Source organism: Gopherus flavomarginatus, chromosome 24 (genome assembly GCF_025201925.1).
Source record: "Gopherus flavomarginatus isolate rGopFla2 chromosome 24, rGopFla2.mat.asm, whole genome shotgun sequence".
Classification (NCBI taxonomy): Eukaryota; Metazoa; Chordata; order Testudines; family Testudinidae; genus Gopherus; species Gopherus flavomarginatus.
The window spans coordinates 11,280,644-11,301,871 of record NC_066640.1 but is presented as its reverse complement, the minus strand read 5'-3'; the positions used below and the strand labels follow the sequence as shown (position 1 = coordinate 11,301,871).

The following is a 21,228-nucleotide window of genomic DNA, read 5'->3' as shown; positions in this document are numbered from 1 at the left end:
CAGCTGTCCAGGCAGTGCTATTAATGAGGCTGACGTTGAGGAGGGATACTATATAGCGGTTAGAGTGGAGGATGAGAGTCAGGATTTCTGGGTTCTATTCTTGGTTCTGCTACTGTCTTGCTGGGTGAACTTGTGCAAATCACTTAGGGTGTTCAGGTACCACAGTGATAGGTCAGGACAAGGACCTGATTAGAATAACGTTTGCTTTTCCAATGTGCTGAGCACCCATAACTCCCCTGTGGAGTCAGTGGGAGCAGCAGGTGCTCTGTAGATCAGGCCTTTAACCCCCTTCCTGCCTCAGTTTATCCAGTACCGATCACTGTCGGGTAGCTTGCTAAAAACAGCAGTGCAAGTGGGAAGGCCCCAAGCACGATCCTATCTGAGACACTAGGTACGTACTCAGGTGGCTAGCCTGCCCTGCTGCTGCGGCTTCACTGCTATTTTTAGCATGCTAGGTAGATCAGAGCTAGCATGTGTACGTCCATCCGAGTTGGAAATGACACCTCTGTTCCAGTGCAGATGTACTCTTAGACTGTAGGGCTTGGGAGGCAGGGTCCACCTTTGCTTTTCCCCCTGTATGGGACTGAGTGCATCAGTGTTTAACACACACCAGCATGGCTGTACTGTGTACCCACCTCCCAGTGAGATGGAGTCTTCATGTTTGCAAGGTGCTTCGGGATCCTCCAGTAGCAGATCCTACACAAAGAGCCAAGTATTCTTATTACTGTAAAAATGTGGGGCAGAGTGGGGAAGAAAGGCTTCTGGTAGGCTGGAGTCCATTGGGCTGTCTGCAGAGATGCTGTCTGGCTTTGTGACGACTATCTGTGTCTTATGGGGGTGGGATGGGTTGCGCTAATTGGAGTCACTTGCTAAACCCCAGATATTTCTTGCCCTCAGGTCTTGCTTTGGCCTTCCACGACGGTAGCGTCCACATAGTTCATCGCCTGTCCTTGCAGACCATGGCAGTGTTCTATGGTTCTTCCTCTCAGCGCCCAGTGGATGAGCAGGCAATCAAAAGGCAGCGGGCAGCTGGTCCTTTGGTTCACTTCAAAGCCATGCAGCTCTCCTGGACTTCGCTGGCCCTGGTCGGGATTGATAACCATGGCAAGGTACTTTGCCTTGTTATATTAGATGTGGGAAAAGACCTATTAGCTCTTCTAGGCCAGGACAAACTCCCTTCCATTCGCCAGGCCTCTGCTCTGCTTGCTCTTACATGACTCAAGCAATGGGTCTTCCAGGAGTTCCCAGGGGACATTATTACAAGTCCATTTGATCTTGCCAGTAGGGAGTCTCTTCCAAGATAGAGCCTGCATTTTCCCTTTGTTTAACAGAACTGTATCTCCAGCTCAGTAGTAACTAAAAATTGCTGTTGTCAGATATACAGTCCGTTAACTTGTGTGGAATGAGTTTTAGGTCTCAGTCCAGTTTTCACACCTCTCTCCAGAACTGGCCTCTTGTTGAGAGTTTTAACAGAGAAGCAAAGTCTGAGACTGCTATGGAGACTGAAGTGCCCGTACCCTGGGAGATTGTCTCCACAGATCGTAGCGGAGGTACATTTGCAGGGTGTAGTGTAGACAAAACTTGCTGGAACGTTGCTGACATTGTTCACTGTTGGAGGCTTTGTAGATCAATGATAACTTTTTCTGATCTCCTGCCACTCGGATTCTGTTAGTCCCTTAGAATGGATGGATCCTCTTGATGTGTGTTCCCTTTCCTTTCTTCAGCTGAGCATGCTCCGGATCTCTCCCTCCATGGGTCATGTGCTGGACATGAACATGTCTCTCCGCCACCTGCTCTTCCTCCTGGAATACTGCATGGTAACAGGGTACGACTGGTGGGATATCCTGCTCCATGTTCAGCCCAACATGGTGCAGAACCTGGTGGAGAAGCTGCATGAGGAGTATATGCGCCAGAATGCAGCCCTGCAGCAGGTGAGGGAACAGCAGAGGCACGCGAGGCCCAGTGCAGAGTGTGGACTGGTAGAAGGGGAGTCCAGGATCAGGAGTAGATGGGGGGGATGTTAATTTCCAGGGTTCACTGGTTTCCAGTAATTTCCACAGGTTACTTTAACTACTAGGCTACACTGCCTCTCCGAATCTGGTACTTATGTACTGTTGGGGGCTTGGAGTGATTGGGACAGGCATATGACTTCAGCATATGAAGGGCTGTGCAGAGTATTCTTATGCATGAATTCAGCGTACTGTCTAGTGTCTAATAGGTTTGCCCCAATGATGGAGCATTGCTGGTTTATTCGTACTTAGCATTTTAAGCATACGGTTGGTACCCCTGTCTTGGCTGCTCTGCCTTAAGAGTATTAGATTTCAGCAGCTCCTGCCCGTAGCAGCTCTCAGGAAACTCCTGGTAGGCTGGTAAAGCCTGTTGCTGATGTGAATGGTACTGTGGCCAGTGGTAGTACAGATGGAGACCAGCATTCATTCCTCAGGGTGATGTCTAGAGAGAGGAAATGGGCGTTGGGGAGTAGCAGGTTTTTGTTTTAAGTAGATTCATTCTAAATCTGATCTTGTTTCTGTGCCCATCCTTGTGTGTCCCTGTCAAACAGGTTCTCTCCACCCGCATCGTTGCCATGAAGGCCTCTCTCTGCAAGCTTTCCTCCAACACGGTGGCACGTGTGTGTGACTATCATGCCAAGCTATTTCTGATCGCCATCAGCTGCACCTTGAAATCGCTGCTCCGCCCGCACTTCCTGAACACTCCAGACAAGAGCCCTGGTGACCGGCTCACCGAGATCTGCTCCAAGATTACGGACATAGGTAGCGGTTCGCATCCCTTGCTACAGCGCGGCTATTTGCATGACTGATGATCAGCTCTCTCCCTTTCTGAATCAGTCTTTCATTGGGGGGACTTAGATTAGGGTGGACACTCCATTGGGGGAGTGAGTTCCACACCTTAGTGACGACCAGTCCCAGCGAAGGTTCACTCACTTGTGAACCTGAGGCATGTTGGTGGAACCCCAAAAGATGATGGTGTCAGAGACCAGCTGCCCACCAATGAAACAGGAGAATGTGGACAACTCTATGTAGGCTATTACAGGCGCTGGGCATGAAGGATCCCCAGGAGTGTGTATCTATACTGTGATAGCACATAGAGGCTCCAACCAGTGCCAGGCTTGCAGGTTCACAGTTAGGCAGAAACTTGCCTCTGAAGAGCTTACAGTCTATTAGACAAGACAGATCAAGGCTGGGAAGAGAAACAGAGGCATCGTCAGGGAAGGGACATACAGCAGGGCAGTTGGCAAAGCTGGGACCAGAACCCAGGTCTCCTGCAGCCTAGCCCAGTGCCTTACCCATTGGGCCACACTGCCTTTTGCGGGCTACACTGTTGGGGTAGATGTAAAGTTGCATGCCTTTGTAGTCAGTAGCTGGGTTTAAAAGCGAGCAGAGCAGTCTGTTCACAATGGTGGAAACTCCCAGAGCCTCTTTTCTCCCGGTGCTAGGAGCTCTCTTGCTTCCATTTCAGACATTGACAAAGTGATGATTAACCTGAAGACAGAGGAGTTTGTCCTGGAGATGACTACCCTGCAGTCCCTGCAGCAGCTCATCCAGTGGGTGGGAGACTTTGTGCTCTATCTACTTGCTAGCCTCCCTAACCAGGTGAGAACTTGTCCTCCACTTTTGGCAGCATTGTGTGTGGCGGGTAATGAAAGCCGCTTTTCATTCAGTGGCCATGTGCTGTTGGGTTAATCGGTGTGTCCAGCGTGTGTTGTCCTAGAAATGGATTGCTCTGAAGCCTGTGTTAATGCCAAGTACGTCTTTTTCAGCGTGACTTTTCATCTTGCAGTGTGCAGATCTACGCAGAGGACACAGTAACCCTTCTTAGCCCTTCTCCTAGGGCCTTTCATCTAAGTCTCTGAGTGCTTTCCAAGCATTAATTAAGACTGTCAGTAGCATTATTTTCTTCTTACAGAGGGAAAGTGATTTACTCATGATCACTCAGCGAATTAGTGGCAGAGCTAGGAATAGAAACCACAAGCCCTGGTATCGTGCTCATGCCAGCATGAATCCAGAGTAACTCTGAATGGAGAAACCACCTGTGTAAGTGAAATCAGAGTTGGACTCCAGAACTTCTGATCTTCTACTCTGTGGGCACCTACAGTGAGCACAAACACATGTGGCGCTATACTACCCTTTTGCCATGCTGCAAAATTTAGCAGGTGATGACAGTAATGGGGGCCATATAAGTACCTTATCTAGATCACCTGTGTGGGAAATGGTTCGGGTGGTGATGTCTGTGAGCTCAGATCATAAGAGTTTCTCTTCCCTGCCCTTCCTCCTTTTCCCTGCAGGGATCCCCTGTGCGGCCAGGGCACAGCTTCCTGCGAGATGGGGCATCACTGGGGATGCTAAGAGAGCTCATGGTGGTGATCCGGATCTGGGGCCTGTTGAAGCCAAGCTGCCTCCCTGTTTACACGGCAACTTCAGATACCCAGGACAGCATGTCCCTACTCTTCAGGCTGTTGACTAAACTCTGGCTGTGCTGTAAGGGTTCAGAACTTCCCAGAATTAGAGAGATTCATCCTATATTGTGCGCAGTGGATGTTGCATATTGTACACAGGAAAAACACTTAGGGATAATGAGGCTCTGGGTAGGTCTGTAGCAATCAAAAGGAGAAAGAGAGGCAAAAGGATTGTTTGTCGGTTTCCTGAGCTGCCCTACTGGGTTGGGGAGGGGGAAACTAGCAGGCAACCACATTTATTGTCCTTTAAGCCAGTAGCATGCTAGAGAAAGTTCTCTCTGTGCTTCGTCTCCCATGCAGGTCGTGATGAACCTCACCCGAGCGAGCCAGACGATACCCTGATTGACGAGTGCTGTCTTCTCCCCAGCCAGTTGCTTATTCCCAGTGTAGACTGGTTACCCATCAATAATGGCATTATCAGCAAGCTGCAGAACAAGCAGCTCATCAGGCTGCAGTTCGGGAAGGCCCCTGGACTCGTTGGTCACACTGTTTCATCGCAGTTTGATGTCTTTGTCAGGTATGGAAATCTGAAACAAGCAGGTAGTGTGGTTAGAGCAGAGAGAGGACTGGGAATCAGGAATCCTGGATCCTGTTCTCAGTTCTGGGAAGGCTTGTAATCTAGGGATTACAGTAAAATAGACCAGAAGTCAAAATTGCTGTTCCTTTCTTAAGGAGGGGAGTGTGATACATTGGTTAGTGTAGGGAACTAAGTTAGTACCCCTGACTCTGACAAAAATTCACTCTGTGACCACAGATGAGTTGCTTGCTCTCTCTGCACCTTGATTTTTCAGTCTCTAAAATGGATATAGTGTTTTATTGACACATAGACTCTAAGGAATCTGAAATGGGAATTCAAAGAATAAAATGTGATGGGAATTAAAAATGCAACACTACCTTACATTATCTCTTTCCTCTTGTTAAATCTCACTGCTTTGCAGACTGCATGGTCAGGGATCAAGTCAGCCCTCACTGAAATGCAGCCACTCCTCGGGTGGAGCATAGTAGCCATTCTCTGTCAAACTTTGTATGTTAGGTTTTAGCGGGGAACTTGGAGAAAAAGATGCAGCATTTGGTTGAAACTATGGGGGAATTTAGGTAAGCAGAATGTAATTTCTTAAGATGGGGTTTGGCCAGGATACGAGGGTTAAATGCTTCCTATTTATATAATAGAAATTCACTCACAGGAGGAAGGCAGCGGTTTGTGAGACTGTGGAATAGTTAATCATTATGGTTAGAAGTGGAACTTTAATCCCTTGAGTGCAGCCCCTTACACTTGGAGAAGAGTTATCTCACTGCCCCATTAGGAGATACACGACACGCCTGCCAAAGGGAATCAGTTGTCCATAGTTCCATGTGAACCTTGGTTGTCTGGGTCTCAGGCCTTCTGTGTAACGACCCTGTGATCATGGAAACAGCTTCTACAATTTTTCAGCAGTGTGGTTTTCTCACATTTTTCTTCCTATGCAGGGCACCTGGGCAGCCAAAAATTGACCACTTGAGACGGCTTCACTTAGGGGCGTATCCAACAGAGGAGTGCAAGTCATGTACCCGGTAAGCTCTGCATGTGTCACTCCGTTAATTCACAGCTGTATTTATTCAGGGTTTGACCGCCCTGAATAGTGTTAGCCTATACACTAATAGATCTGTATTGTTAGCAATTCCTTGGTAGTTTTTTCCACGTTAAATACTGTGCACATGACAAAATGTTACCTTTAGTACATGGCTCTTTCTCATCTTATGTTCATGCCCCTGGATATTGGAAGGAAGCCGAGACCATCATGGTTATGCTCTTCTCTGACCCTTTTCTCCTGGGCTCACTAAGATCCCTAAAGTGCTGATCTAGTCTGAAAACTGTGTAAAATGGCACCATTCTTACTCCATACAATGCTCCCCAGGGGTACTAAATGTTTTACTGTTCTATGTGTGTTTACTGCTTGGTATGCTCTGCAAATCCAGCCCAGCTGTGGAAGAATGAGCTGGAGTCTGTCCCGCTTTGTACATTCTCAGCAGAATTATTAACTACATTCCAATTGCAAGGCCAAGTTTTGCACTCAGTTATATCTGAAGATAATATCGATTTAGGTGCAGGATATAAGGACAGCAATTGCATTGGCAGAACTGAGGGCAGAACTCAGCCTACAGATTATAACTAGCGACTATTCATGAATAGGAAAGATCTCCAGGCTATGTTTGCATGCTTGGAAGCTAGAGATACTATTCAGTGTACCGGTTTGGAGTGGATGAAAGGGAATGAATACAGAACCGCATAATGTCATATTTAGAATCACTTTTCAGAATGGGTCTGCATTTGAAGTCCTTCCAAGCGGCACCTTGTGACAGGTTCCCCCCAGAGTGCCACTTGGAACTGGGGTACCACTGAGCCCGCCTGACCCATCAGCCTGGGTTCCCTTAACACTGTACTGCTGTACAGCCTGCCAAGCCTTCCCTCAAGCTTCAGACTGCACTTTACCGGGACACACACAGTGACAGCTTCACCCGGGTGCTGAGATTAACTCTTTGTGGGAAGGCTCAGCTAAGGAACTGCCCAGTACTCAAGTGCACATCCCCTCTAGAGGGTAAACCCAAAATTATACCATCCTGCGCTGCACAGAAATCTGTACAGCAGAAGCTCATGAAATTCACCCTCTCTCTCAGCGTGGAGAGGAATATCCACAGCTTTCTACCCCACAGTTGTGATTTCCATGCACTGGTTTAGACAAAACAAAAATAAATGTGTTAGTCTCTAAGGTTCCACAAGGACTCCTCATTGTTTTTGCTGATACAGACTAACAAGGCTGCCCCTCTGAAACCGAAAGGAAGTTTAACTACAAAATATAATTTAAAGTGATTTGTAAGGGATAGTGAACAGATTAAAGCAGATTACCTAGCTTTAATCTACTAAAGAAATTGGATGTGTGTAGTACGGATGAGATAATCATATTCAGTCAGTCATAACCTTTCCAATGATATGTCACATGACTTATCTTGTGTAGAATACATCTTAGTTATGCCATAATCAGATCTTAACAATATTGCTATGACGAATATGTGGCTTAGAGTCACACACCTTTCTCTCACTTCTCTTCTAATAATGAGCCTGGCTTATGCAATGATAGAGCAGTGAACGAATGATTAAATTGGTCTTAAATGTTAGCTTTAATAGAAAGTCACCAGACCAGATTGTTTTTACAAGGCCAGTGTGTTTGCTACATTTCATATAAATAGCAGCCGGGAGCCATTATCCTGAAGACTGCCTTGTGGTCCTTGGATCTCCCCTCTCCATTGGGGATCATTTCCAACACCTGTTCCATGTTGCTTTGATTCTCCCAAACATCACCTGGAAAGGACAAAAAGCTAATTCCCGCCTATGATTTCTCCATCCCAACCTGCTCCATAAAGTCCCTTGGTAGTGCCAGCTTGCATTTCAGGTGACCTGTTTTCTCTGTTCGTGTCTCTCTCAGATGTGGCTGCGTAACCATGTTGAAATCGCCCAACAAAACCACAGCCGTGAAACAGTGGGAGCAGCGTTGGATCAAAAACTGCCTCTGTGGCGGGCTTTGGAGGAGAATGCCACTCAGCTACTCCTGAAATCTCCTCTTGCAGGGGGAAAAGGGAACAACTTGCACTAGGTGGGGGAGAAAAGCCCAGAGCAGCCTTCCCATTTTAGAAACCTCTGGGAAGAGGACCAGAGTCAGCCCTCTGAAACCTTAAGAGAGTACACAGTGCTCTTCCTTACCCGGCTATCACAAAGGAACCACTCAGTGCTGCCCGAGATGCAATGTAGAGCAGTTAGATTCTCATCCTCCTTGGTTTTGCCTGTATTGATTTTGTTTCCTTTGTGCTCTAGGATGAAAGGAAGAGAAGATTATTAAGAGGGGAATCTTTCCAGATGGTTTTCTCTACCATTCTCTAAAGGGGCAGCATGGTCTAATGGTCAAATCAGTTGAGTGGGACTTCTCCCACCAACAGCCTGTGAAACATAGAACAAGTCGGTTAACTTCGGATTCCCCATCTATAAAAGCAGAGGGATAATGCTGATTTTTTCCCCCTGCCCACACACACATGGACCCTTTATAAATCACTTTGATCCTCCGGTGAAAGGCTTTTTATCAGTGTAAAGTATCACTATTTTAATGATTGAGAGCATTTCTCCCTGTTTCAGAGGAACCGAGAAAGTGACAGAAGGACATTACTGCCCTGGGACGATATAAGCAGTAGGGCTGTCCTTGAACTAGTAGCTGTCTTGTAAATAATGATTCTCTTAATTTTGTACAAAAAGTTTTGGTAAAATCTCTTTAAATCACCAGAAAGCTTTTTCTTCTTTTATTACATGACTAGATTGCGGTGTATGAGAAACTTCAAAGGGAGAAAATACCAGATACTGCAGGGCTCTTTAATCCAGCAGAGAGAGGCCCAAGGAGAAGCCAATTAAAAGCCAGATACATTCAATCAAGAAACAAGGCATGCATTTTTAACAGTAAGGGTGACTAAGCACTGAAACAAACTCTCAAGGAAAGTGGTGAAGTCTCGATCTGTAAATGACTTCAAAGACTGGATGCTGTTATGGAACATGCTTTAGTCAAACACAAGTTACTGGGCTCAATACAGAAGGTTAGTGGACAAAATTCTCTAGCCTACATATATTATAGAGGAGGTCAGACTAGATCTAATCATAGAAGATTAAGGTTGGAAGAGACCTCAGGAGGTCATCTGGTCCAACCCCCTGCTCAAAGCAGGACCAATCCCCCAACTAAATCATCCCAGCCAGGGCTTTGTCAGGCCGGGCCTTAAAAACCTCTAAGGAAGGAGATTCCACCACCTCCCTGGGGAACCCCTTCCAGTGCTTCACTGACCTTCCTAGTGAAATAGTGTTCCCTAATATCTAACCTAGACCTCCCCCACTGCAACTTGAGACCATTGCTTCTTGTTCTGTCATCTGCCACACCCTGAGAACAGGCAAGCTCCATCCTCTTTGGAACCCCCCTTCAGGTAGTTGAAGGCTGCTATCAAATCTCCCCTCACTCTTCTCTTCTGCAAACCAAATAAGCCCAGTTCCGTCAGCCTCTCCTCAGAAGCCATGTGTCACCGCCCCCTGATCATTTTCTTTGCCCTCTGCTGTACTCTTTCCAATTTGTCCACATCCTTTCTGTAGTGGGGGTCCCAAAACTGGATGCAATACTCCAGTTGTGGCCTCACCAGTGCCGAATAGAGGGAACAATCACTTCGCTCGATCTGCTGGCAGTGCTCCTACTAATGCAGCCCAATATGCTGTTAGCCTTCTTGGCAACGAGGGCACGCTGCTGACTCATATCCAGCATCTTGTCCGCTGTAACCCTCAGGTCCTTTTCCCCAGAACTGCTGCTTAGCCAGTCGGTCCCCAGCCTGTAGCAGTGCATGGGATTCTTCCGTCCTAAGTGCAGGACTCTGCACTTGTCCTTGTTGAACCTCATCAGATTTCTTTTGGCCCAATCCTCTAATTTGTCTAGGTCACTCAGGACCCTATCCCTACCCTCCCGCATATCTACCTCACCCCCTAGCTTAGTGTCATCTGCTAACTTGCTGAGGGTGCGATCCATCCCATCATCTAGATCATTAATAAAGATGTTGAACAAAACCAGCCCCAGGACTGACCCCTGGGGCACTCCACTTGATACCGGCTGCCAACTAGACATTCAGCTGTTGATCACTACCCGTTGAGCCTGACAATCTAGCCAGCTTTCTATCCACCTTATAGTCCATTCGTCCAATCCATACTTCTTTAACTTGCTGGCAAGAATACTGTGGGAGACTATCAGAAGCTTTTCTAAAGTCAAAATACATCACGTCCACTGCTTTCCCCATATCTACAGAGTCAGTTATCATAGAAGGCAATCAGGTTGGTCAGGCATGACTTGCCCTTGGTGAATCCATGTTGACTGTTCCTGATCATCTTCGTCTTCTCCAAGTGCTTCAGAACTGATTCCTTGAGGACCTGCTCCATGATTTTTCCTTAGGGACTGAGGTGCGGCTGACTGGTCTGTAGTTCCCTGGGTTCTCTTTACCTTTTTTAAAGATGGGCAATCGCCCGGCACCTCCCCTGCTCGCCACATGTTTTCAAAGATAATGGCCAATGGCTCTGCAATCACATCCACCAACTCTCTCAGCACCCTTGGATGTATTAGGTCTGGCCCCATGGATCTCTTCTAATGTTAAAATCTATGAATTGTTTGTAGTACAGTAGCCACACACAGCCCCAGTAGTCTAGAAATAGGGACTGTGCAAACCCTTAGCAGAGTGGTCCCCAAACTTTTGAGGATCATGCTCCCACCCCCCGAGCCAGGGCTGGGAGCAGGGATGCAGATGGGATAAAGGGGAATGAGGCTGGGGCCACAGCTGTGAGTGGGTCAGGCCCAGAGCGGAGCTGCAGACAGGCAGAAGGGGGGGATGGGAGGAGAGTGGCAACTGGGCTGTGGTGGAGGCTAGCAACTGGGCCTGTGGCCAGGTGCAGTTCTGTTCTCAGTCCCACCCCTAGCCTTGGACCCAGGCCAGGAATGGAGCCCCAGCCAAGTCTGGGGCAGGTACGGAAGCTGGGTAGGTGGCTGGGGTGGGACTAGAGCAGAGCTGGGGGTGGGGCTGGGTGGCACTCCCTCCCTGCCCCCCGTAGGGGCTGGCCTGGGCCCTGCTGCACCCCCGTGGACGTTTATCCACACCCCCCTAGGAGGTACACCCCACAGTTTGGGGACCTTTGCCTTAGTAGAAAGACAGGCCCTGCCTTAAAAGAGCTTAAAGCCTGGGTGACCACAAGCGATGCCATGTGGATGAAACAAACAAACATTAATTTCATTAAATCTCTCAGCAGCAGCTACCTGGAACTACACTGCTGTGACATTTTAAAAATTCTATTGCTGTGGGAACAATTTAGACAACAGCATAATAAGCTGACGTTAGTGCTGCAGAAACAAGTATCTAATGCACATGCCGTTCTCCTGGTGCATAAACAAGGAGATGAACTGGAAAACCATGTTAATTTTAACTCCATTAGGAAAGAGGGGTTAAATCGCTAGCCAAATTAGGAAGAAAATAACCTGGAAGCTGCTTGAAAACAACATTTATTAGCCATTGAAAAGGAAAAAACTTTGAATAACTGACTATAGTTGATCTCCCATCCCGCCTTTCGACATTAGCTGCCCCCAATCACCCTTGTACTTGAAGTAATGTGCAGTGTTAGCTTAATGTGGGGAGCAGGGGCTTGCTAGTGCAATAAGCACGAGTACTGTACTCGATTGTGTTCCCCTACCGTTGCCTTGTGGACACTCGGCAACAACCGCACATTAATTACAGCTATTTTGTGGCATCAACTACACACAGTTGCCCTGGGGTTTTCAGCATTTAGATGCATGGCAGATAAGAGTTCATTCATGTGTTCCCTGGGCAATGGGGGAGGCTTGTTTATAGTTTTAGTTTTCAGGGATGGGGTAGTAGAAGTCTGAAAAGAGCATTTAACCACAGAGAGGTCTGAGGGTTTTTTTTGGCTATTGTAGTAGGAAATGTACATCTGTTTTCAGCTCCAGACGATGTCTGTGGCCCCGTTCGTGCAGTTGGCTGAGCTCCCGTTGCATGCCCAGAAGGCTCTACTTAGGTGTATCCCTTTGCAGGATCTTGGGGGGCTGCGTGACTGAGGGACTATGAAATCAGGGTTTGTGTTTGAATTAAATGAAATGGTTAACTTTCAAGTTAGAGCGTACGTAAGATCTCGTACAAACTGTAAAGCAGCAGGCCTGTCCGGATATAGGGCCTGATTCTCAGTCACCCTCAGGTGCTTTTACACCACTTTGACAGCATAAAGGGGACATAAAGGGAGGGGAAACAGCCTAGTGAGAATCTGCTTTTCACCGGGGCCCTGCCCAACTACTGAAGACAGTCACAGCGGAGCAAGAGTCCAGCCCCCAGTGGGTGTGATGAGTGTATGGTCAAAGAGCACTGGGCTATTCTCTGCTTCTGGGGGGGCCACAGGAAGCAGAATTTAAGTCTCATTGGCTTGAATCGGGTCTTGAGTCTCCATAGAAGCCAGTTTCCTCCCGTCTGAAACGCTAAGAGCTATCAAAGCAAAACTGCCCCATTATCTCCTGTTGACTTAAGAATGAGATTGGGGAGCAGGGGGCAACGGTCAGTTGCCCAGCTCCCCACTGGCAGAGTCTCCAGCGGTCTGATGCAAAAAAGCACGTGTGGTGTCCATGTGAATTCACCTGCCGATTGTTGGTGGAGAGATCATGTCTCCTCCATGCTGCAGAGTCTGATGAGAACCAACAGCCAAACTTAGTGGATAGACACTGGTGTGGATCCAGCCCCCTTGTTCATGACAGTTGCTGAAGGTGATGATCATGCAGGAGGAAAACGTGCTGAAGACCTGAATTTCAGAACTGCTGAGCACCCACAGCTCGGGCAGTTACTCAGTACCTCTAAAAATTGGGTCCCTGTGCCTTTAAATTGGTGGTTACTGGGCTCATTCCATGTCCAGGTGTATGACTGGATACACTCACCATCACAACTGGCCCTGCTTGTTTGAACAATCTATAGTAGGGGCCTTGGCATTCCCAGTAGAGAGATCAAGGCATCAATGGGTCATGAGGCCTGATCTGGCCTCTGCACTCTAGAGAGGGTTTCTCCCAAGCAAGGAGTGAGGTGGCAGACTGGTTGGGGTAGTGGGAGGGGAAGTTTGTATTGTGATACCACTGCTCTATGGAGATCTGTAAGGCGTGGCAGTGGTGCAGGAATACTTTTTACAGGGGGAGTGCTGAAAACCAGTGGTCCCCAAACTTTTTACTTCACATTCCCACTTACCCCTGTCCGCACCTCCTCCCGCTCTCCTCAGAGCTGGGGCCAGGACCGGGCTGTGGCTTCGGGAGGGTGGGGAGACACAGGGGGCTGAGGGGGGGGACACAGCTGGGGCTGGGAGCAAAGCCTCGGGAGTGGAGCTAGCAGCAGTGGAATCCTGGGCATGGGGTCAGTGGCCAGGACCCCACACAAAACCTGGGAGTGCTGCACCCCTTGCCTCCTAGTTCCCATGCCTATGAAACTCAGGTCCCCAGGGCTCTCCATCAGGTACAAAAAGAAATTTTTAACATGATTACAGTGTGTGCTGCTCCATCAACCAAACTCTTGGGGCAGCTGTGTCAGAGCACTGAGCTGAGAGTGCCCATCCAGCCCAGTTACAGAGAGAAGGGATGAAAGTTGGCTCCCAGCAGAAATAAAAATGAGGCAGCGACCCACTTAACAAGGAAGAGGGCGGCTGGGGTGGTAGATTCCACTAACAAACTGACTTTTAAAGCAACGATGTGGCTTATCAGGACTCAAAATGAGGATGTGATCCCAACCCCATGCTCGGTCCCTGAGCGTGTCTCAGCTGTGATATGTTGCCCTTGCTGAGCGTGACACTTTCAGGGGTACTGGAGGTGTCCTGGGAGAATTGCTCCCACCTGCTCGCAGCAGAAGGGACACACCTGTTTGTACCCACCAGGGAAAACTCTTCCCTTGGAAACAAGCACCAGTCAAAACATCTTTATAATCTTTTATTGAAGGCACTGAAAAAGAAGGGAAGAGAGGTAAAACGTTGGAAATATACAGTATTAAGTAAAGCTTTTGTTTTAACACTATTGCTTATTCCCTTTCCCTGGAGCTGGAGAGAGCTTTAATAAGGAAACCCTGCCCCATGTGACAGTCTTTAAGATAGTATTAACTATTCCAGTTTGGGAGAAGAGGAAAAAAAGTTAGTTGGGAATGGCTGGAGCTGTGTTTAAAGTCCTATCCTGCTTCTTTTAAGACACACACCCACAACAGGGAAGAGAAAAGAAAATGTGACTTCTGGGTAATGCTGATGCTCAGTTGTAACCTCGCTGCTGGCGGAATTTGAGCACAGCCCGTGGTCTGATCTGTCACCCCGAGAGCTGGCAAACTCGTACCGGTGCTGGACTGTTTAGGGTGTTGATTTTAGCCGTCTCCCTGGTCAGTGCTGCAAAAGAGACAAGTCTTATTAAACAGAAGGCAAAAGGAGAGCGGAAAAGGAGGAGAAAGGTGGGGTGTTGGCAGGCGCCCCCATCTCACATGAGAGGTGCTGTTCAGGACTTAGCCAAAGTCAGAGGAGGTGGTGAGGTTGTTGGTTCCATCTCTCTGGCCCAGTCCGGTCAGCACATCTCTCAGGGTGGTGAAGGCCCAACAGTCTCACGGTGGATCCTGGGGTCCCAGGAGATGGTGGGGGTGGCAGGCATGATAATAGAGCTCCCTCCTTTCAATCCATCTGGTGTCATGATTTCCCCCAAAGTCTCTTTTTTTTAAGCACCCCTATAAAGGGCCATGGCTCATTCTTTTGTTCACCCATTAGCCTTGTAATTACTGGGGTTACTCTGTACCCCAGGCCCCTAGGGTGCCAGTAACATACATACTGTGCTGCAGCTCAGACGCAAGCCCTGTAGGTGCTTCAGCCACGAGTCCTTGTAGGCGCTAGCCCTGGGGGGTCCCAATAACCACTCAGACATCCAGCTAAGGGGAAAGTTTTTACTAGGCTTGGTGGGAAAGGTTGTAAGCACTCTAAGCACAGAGGTTAAACCAGTTACTGTGAAACGTTTGTCTCTGTCACGGCCCTCCCCCAGGTGAAACGGGGTGGCAGGAGTAATAGCATAGTTACCGTCATGTCTTCATCTCGACAGCACCGAGGCTGGCTGTTCTCACTTCTCTTTGAAGCAGCTGTCTGCAGCGCGTTTGATTGGATGCAGATCTCCGGACAGGCAACGAGCTGCTGGGGCCAACATCCTCAGGTGGTGTCAATCACTGTAAACATACGTCAATGGAGCAATGCCGAGAGACACCCGCTCGGAATCGAGCCCATTGATTTCAGTGGTGCTCGGGCAGAGTGATACCAGCTGGAAATCTGGTTAATTGATTTCAGTGGAGCAACGCCAGTTTACACCATCTGGGGATCTAGGCTGGGAAGTTTGTTATGTAGGCTTCTCACTTCTTAGTCACGCCCCTGTCGTTCTCTGAGACGTCATGTTCTGTTTGCCAGTGACCTACGGTGCTGGGTCTAGATGATCTCCTGAGACCCAAAGATTAGTGGGTCACATTCAGTGTGGGGTGTAAGTGGATGCAACTCTATTGCCGTCATGGAAATGGCCTTATTCAAGACAGAAGGTCAGGGGCGGGGGTGCAGGGGCAAATCATTGGGGTATGTCTACACTGCAGCCTCCTAGCACGTGTAGACGGACTCACGCTTGCTTAAGTGAAGCTAGCATGCTAAAAATAGCAGTGTGGCCATGGCAGCCCAAGTCCAAGCCCACTGGACCCCACTAGTTCTGATCTTGGGTGGCTGCTGGAGCCACAGTATCCACACAGCTAGTTTTAGTGAGCTGACTTGAACCAGAGGTGCTGCTATCCCACTGCTACTCATAATTGTGCATCTGGAAATTTGGGCAGGGAGGGGGATTCAGGAGCCTCCTGAGGCTTATTTATGGCCTAGGTGGACAGAACCCGTCGCTAGTCAATATTGCTTTCACAGAGAGTCCCGCGCTTTTGGAGACGATCCTCCTGGCCTGAGAGATCCCACCTCAAAGCCAGTGGTCAGGCATGGACACTCCGGGGCCTTTCCCATGTTGCTTTGGCCGACTCTTTTAGGGCATGGTTTGATTCCTTTTATGAAGTTGTTTGGGACTCGTTTCTGACATGTTCCAGCCTGCTCAATTGCATTTAAAGAGCCTCTGCTTAATATTTGGGCACTTCTTCTCCCTTAAGGAGAGACCCCCCCCCTGCAAACTCCAGTGACCCTGCTCCCACCCCAGAGCTAGACCAGCTCCTTTTGGAGACTGTGAATGCTACTGCGGACTCGCTGGAAGTGGGGCACTAGAGACCAGCTCCATCCCCACTGTACTCTAACTAGAAACTGGTGATGACTCAAACGATGGTGGAAATGGTTTGGCCTCAGGCAGGCTGGCCTAGCGGTTGGATGGACTGTAAGCCAGGACATCTAAGATCTATTTCTGGGTCTCTCCACTACGTGACCCTGGGCAAGGCACTTTGCTGGCCTGAGCCTCAGTTTTCCCCTTCTGTGAAAAGGGAAGGGATAGCTTATGCACCATGTAATCTACACGTCAAAGATCGTGTCTTCTGTTGTACTGGGGTCTCAATATCGGCTGCTCAGAGGGCTGACTGGGCCCCAGGGCTCCAGCTATCAGTGTTTGGGCTGCAGCTTAGAATCCGCATTGCCATGCTGTCTCTGAGGTGTCGGGTGGAGTGTGCATTGGCAAGAAAGTGGGGTGACTGGGCCCTAACTCAAATCCCTTTGAAGTCAATCGGAGTCTTTCCACCAACTCAGCCTCCTGCAAGCTCACAATGAGGAACCAGCAGCCAGGGTTTAATCCATTGGTGTTGCGGTGATATAACTGAACGTCTGGTGGAGGATGATCCCCTGCACATTTCTGTCAGGCTATAATTGCTCGCTTATTGTGGCTCTTATGCAAATCTGAGTTAATCTGCTCAGGGTTTGTTGTTCTCACCCTCCCAAAGTCATTCAGCGTCTCTAAATTGTCTTGTAAGGAGCCAGATGATGTTTCTCAGTTTGCATTTCTTGCCGGAGATGCAGCTAGGATGTTCCTGGGATCAGAGCTGTTTCTCGTGCAAACCATCAATGGCAGGAAGATGATAATATCGCGCTCTAATACAGCGATTGTCATCCATAGCTTGCAAAGGGATGTGGCCAAGGTCACCTAGTGCTGGAACTGCAAATACAACTGAGGGGTTCTCCTGGCTTGTGACCTGGCCTCTTGACCACTCTCTCTCTCTCTCTCTCTCTCCTACTCTGGGCAAGAGAAGAAAGTCCACAGATATCATCTTGATTCAGACCCATGGTGGTCAAGAGTGTCCCCATAGGGTAGGAATTCCATTCCTTTTCTGTTCCGTTCTGCCCCACCCCTCTACCACCCTCTCCAATGTCACTCCTCTGCATCAATAATTCGTATTGCAACAATGCCCAGAGATGCCTGGCTGAGGTGGCCTCCCATTACACGGGTGCTGTCCATACACATAGTAAGACATCGGGGGCAGTGGAGTGGGATTCAAGAGATGTGGGTCCACTTTCCAGCAGTGTCACCCTGGGCAAGTCATTTCAGCTCTCTGCGCCTCAGTTTCTTCTCTGTAAAATGGGGATAATAATCTTTTTGTCCGGCCTCTCTAGTTAGGTTGTCAGCTCTTTGGGGCAGGGACCACCTCTCACTATGTCTCTGTGGAGTGCTTGGTACAACACGCCCGGATCACAGTTGAGGTTTGTAGATGCCACTGTGATAGCCAACAGAGCAATTCTTATGTCAGAGCAGTGATCCATCTGGGCCAGTAGCCATCGCTGGCAATGGCTAGCTGCTTCAGAGGAAGGCTAGAGAAACCAGGTAATAGGCAGTTATGGACGCCCTTCAGTGGAGACAAAGTGGTTGAGTGTGTAGGGTGTTGGCCAGAGAATCAGGTGATGTGTGCCCTTATGTTGGGCAGGTCTCTGTGCCTCTGTTTCCCCACCTAGCCCTTCTCTGTTTGGATTGTAAGCTCGTCTGGACAGGGACTGTCTATATGTACAGTACCTAGCACAATGGGATCTGCCTGTGCTCCTGTAATACCAATGATCAGTTATCGCACCTTGCCTTCTGTGTGCTAAGCATTTGTCCCCTTTAGATGAAAGATATCATGAGCAATTTAAAATGGGGGCAGGGGGGAGTTATCTGAGGTTTAGTATCTTTGAGTTAATCAGAAGTCGTCTTTCTGTCCAGGAATCTGCCGCTCCAAAATGGTTGTTAATAGACTCAGGGCGGGAGTGCTGCGATACCGAGATTATCCCTCACTTCCTTCCCACGGCCAGTTAAGCTGCGAGACTATACTGGTTATTTCCCTTATCAGCAATTTGCAGATTCTGCTGAAAAAAAAGAACGAAAACAACAAATGTCTCAGCTTTCTATCTTATCGCTGAGCTGCCTTGCAAGGTGCCAAGACGCAAAACGTTTCACTCTCATTGCTGCACCATCGCCTGCCCCACGTACAAATGTCGGAGAAGAAACTATGACAGATTATTAGCCCCTGGAAGGGGATCTTTCAATGTGCTCTGCTGGTGGGAGGGCCACCATTCAGGCTGGCCTGGTGGTGAAGGTTCTGGGTTCCATTTCTGGCTTTGCCACTGGTTTCTGTATGACTATTGTCAAGTCACTTAATCTTGCTGTGCTTCAGTTCCCTGCCTGTGAAATGAAGATAGCAACACATCTTTTGAGACTGCAAACTCTGTGGGGCAGGAACTGTCTCTCCCTATGTGTCTGTGCAGCACCTCGGACAATGGAATGCTGATCTGGGCTGAGGCCTCTGAGTGTTCCTGTCATACACGTTAATAAGAATTCCTTGCAGACGCTCCTAACTGAAGGTGACTTTTCTGGGTAATATACTTTACTCACTTCTGATTAGTCACCAGCAGGAGCTCTACTGCATATACGCAGCCTTTTCCTCTGATCTTTAAACTACTCCTTGTCTGGTCTGAGCCCAGTGGAAAGCAGAGATGCGAGGTCTTGGTCCGTGCCCATCGAAAAGAGAGCTGGATCTTGGCCTTAAATGTGAACTATGCATCCCAGTGCATGGCGGGTAAGCCTGATCTCTTTTGCTGGCATCCAGAGGCCTGGGGCATGGATGATTTAATTTGCTAAGTGCCTCTGAATTATGTACCTGGTCCTTCCAGGCGGGAGATCTGTGCTGAGTGAGGCACGCTGACTCCAAACTTCTGTTCTGAGCTCTGTAGCTTTGCATCAGATAAATACGTGGTGATGATCAATCTAAGTATCTGAGCAGAGTGATGCCTTGACAGCATTTCCTAAGCAGATCTTTCATTGATTGAGCTGGTTTCTTGTAAAGTAGCTGCTGACAGAAAAGAAGCTCTCGCAGCCTATGCACTTTTGAGCTGACATAGACATTTCTTGCATTAAGATGGAAGACAAATTATAACCCCTCTAATGAGATTCAGGGATGGATGTGGACCACGGACACCTGAAACTGACTTGCCCACATATGACCTGAGCTGCAGATGGGAGGAGGTTACATGATGGATCCTAAAATGGCACTTTATTGCTTTGAGCTCCCGTCCTACCACTTTGAATATTCTGAATTAAGTAATCTAGGTGGGCAGATTAATGATGCTCCCCCTCTACAGCTGTAATGGCCTGAATTGAATTTGCCCCAGACATTGGGATTAACCCCCCTGTCCTCATGAATCCATGGGATCTTTAAGGAACACAAGTGGAATCAGGGGCTCAGTTTTGCACCTCCATCAGCACAGCGCCCTCTACAGCACTGGGGCAGATACAAGAACACCAACCTTTGCCACTGCTCATCCCTTGAGGACTTCCAGTCCAATATAGACCTGACTCAACTCTGCTTAGCTCTGGGCTGGGCTGATTGAGGGGGGAAGAGGGGGCAGTTGTACCAGGGCCCTAGGCATCTGTAATTGGGGTGAAATGGAAGGGGACCCCAGTGAACATGGTACATTAAGGCAGTGGTTCCCAAACTGGGGTTTGTGACCCACTGGGGGTTTGCAAAATGTTACAGGGGGTTCTTGGGAAAAAATTCCCTGGTGGCGGACAGAGCTGTCCCTAGGGACCCCGGGCAGCCCGGGGCCAGCAGCCCGGAGCCCCTGGACTTCCAAGAGCTAAGCAGATCAAAGCAAGCATCTATCACAGTGAGGAGATTTCAACTTCAAGACTCCTTATAAGAAATGGAAAGGGAGGTGGATATTTTTGGCTGTTTTTGAAATGAAATAGGCAGCTAGTCTAGTTTTTAAAATTATGATGATGAACAAGTTTAAGCTTTGTTGTTACGTGCTTTGTTTGCCTGGACTGCTCAGGACCTGAATGCTTGTGTAGGAGGAACTCTTTGAATTGGCTCCTTAAATCCCTTCCTGCTGTTTCACATCTGATACTCCTTGATGAAACATAGGAGCCTTGTCTTAGAACAGGCTTATTCAAAGTGAGATCTAGGAAGGGTGGTGCCGTTTTCATAATGTAATAAAAATACTGTAATGATAAATAATTAATAATAAATAGTGTGTGATAAGCATGTCATAAAAACAAATGTTATATTGCCAAGATCACTGCTTTTATAATTTATACTCGGGTAAATGAGAAAATCCCTGGAAACATTCATTTTTAGGAGGGGGTTCGCGAGACTTGAGATTTTAGTGAAAGGGGTTGACGGGTTGTTAAAGTTTGGGAACTGCATTAGGGCCTGCTCAGAGGAGATCACAGTCTAAGACAAGGTGGCATCAGATCTATGGGTCGCCCAGTGGCAGCTATCCCCACCCCAAGTGTTAAAGCTTTGGCATTCACTTCCTCTTGCCTACCTGAACAGAGACTGAGGCCCTCGCCAACTGCTCTGCCTTCATCTGAGAGCAGCTTTCAACTGCTGCGCTCCAGCACAGGAACTGCCTGCTGCTGCCCCCAAGCTTGACTAGAGATGGCCACGCTGCAGAGCCTGTGTTGTGTGCACACGTATGTATACATGACAGACACATGATGGCTGATGTGGGTTGACATTCCTCTCCCATGAGCAAGGAGGGACTTCAAAAGCCAAAGCCAGTGGGGACTAGAACGAGGTGTTTTTCCTCTCCCCCAGCTTTTCTCTTGATCTCAGTGCATGGGCACTCTTAAGAAAAACTACAGAACTGCTTCCTCTGGGTTCCTATCTCAGCCTCACAAACTCACTATCCTCAGAACATC

The 21,228-nt window shown here is 48.4% G+C and overlaps 2 protein-coding genes across 11 annotated transcripts in view; both read left to right on the top strand.

The window, feature by feature from the left end:
• MED16 (mediator complex subunit 16) overlaps nt 1-20,600 on the top strand; it is a 28,210-nt gene extending 7,610 nt beyond the window's left edge. For 6 of the 10 annotated variants that reach the window (XM_050933876.1, XM_050933877.1, XM_050933880.1 and 3 more), the window contains 9 exons: nt 898-1,109; nt 1,725-1,931; nt 2,561-2,771; nt 3,478-3,611; nt 4,304-4,496; nt 4,775-4,991; nt 5,942-6,025; nt 12,019-12,094; nt 18,390-20,600. In XM_050933876.1, coding sequence (XP_050789833.1) covers nt 898-1,109; nt 1,725-1,931; nt 2,561-2,771; nt 3,478-3,611; nt 4,304-4,496; nt 4,775-4,991; nt 5,942-6,025; nt 12,019-12,094; nt 18,390-18,449 — 1,394 coding nt within the window. In that variant the 3' untranslated portion in view covers nt 18,450-20,600. Of the gene's footprint in view, nt 1-897; nt 1,110-1,724; nt 1,932-2,560; nt 2,772-3,477; nt 3,612-4,303; nt 4,497-4,774; nt 4,992-5,941; nt 6,026-7,935; nt 10,476-12,018; nt 12,150-15,156 lie in introns of all 10 variants that reach the window. The other 4 variants (XM_050933884.1, XM_050933885.1, XM_050933883.1 and 1 more) reach the window with 4 other exon arrangements.
• The window catches only part of PLPPR3 (phospholipid phosphatase related 3), a 50,247-nt gene continuing 38,058 nt past the window's right edge, over nt 9,040-21,228 (top strand). The window contains exon 1 of the mRNA XM_050933897.1: nt 9,040-9,085. The gene's annotated coding sequence lies outside the window, so the exon portion shown is untranslated. The remainder of the gene's footprint in view (nt 9,086-21,228) is intronic.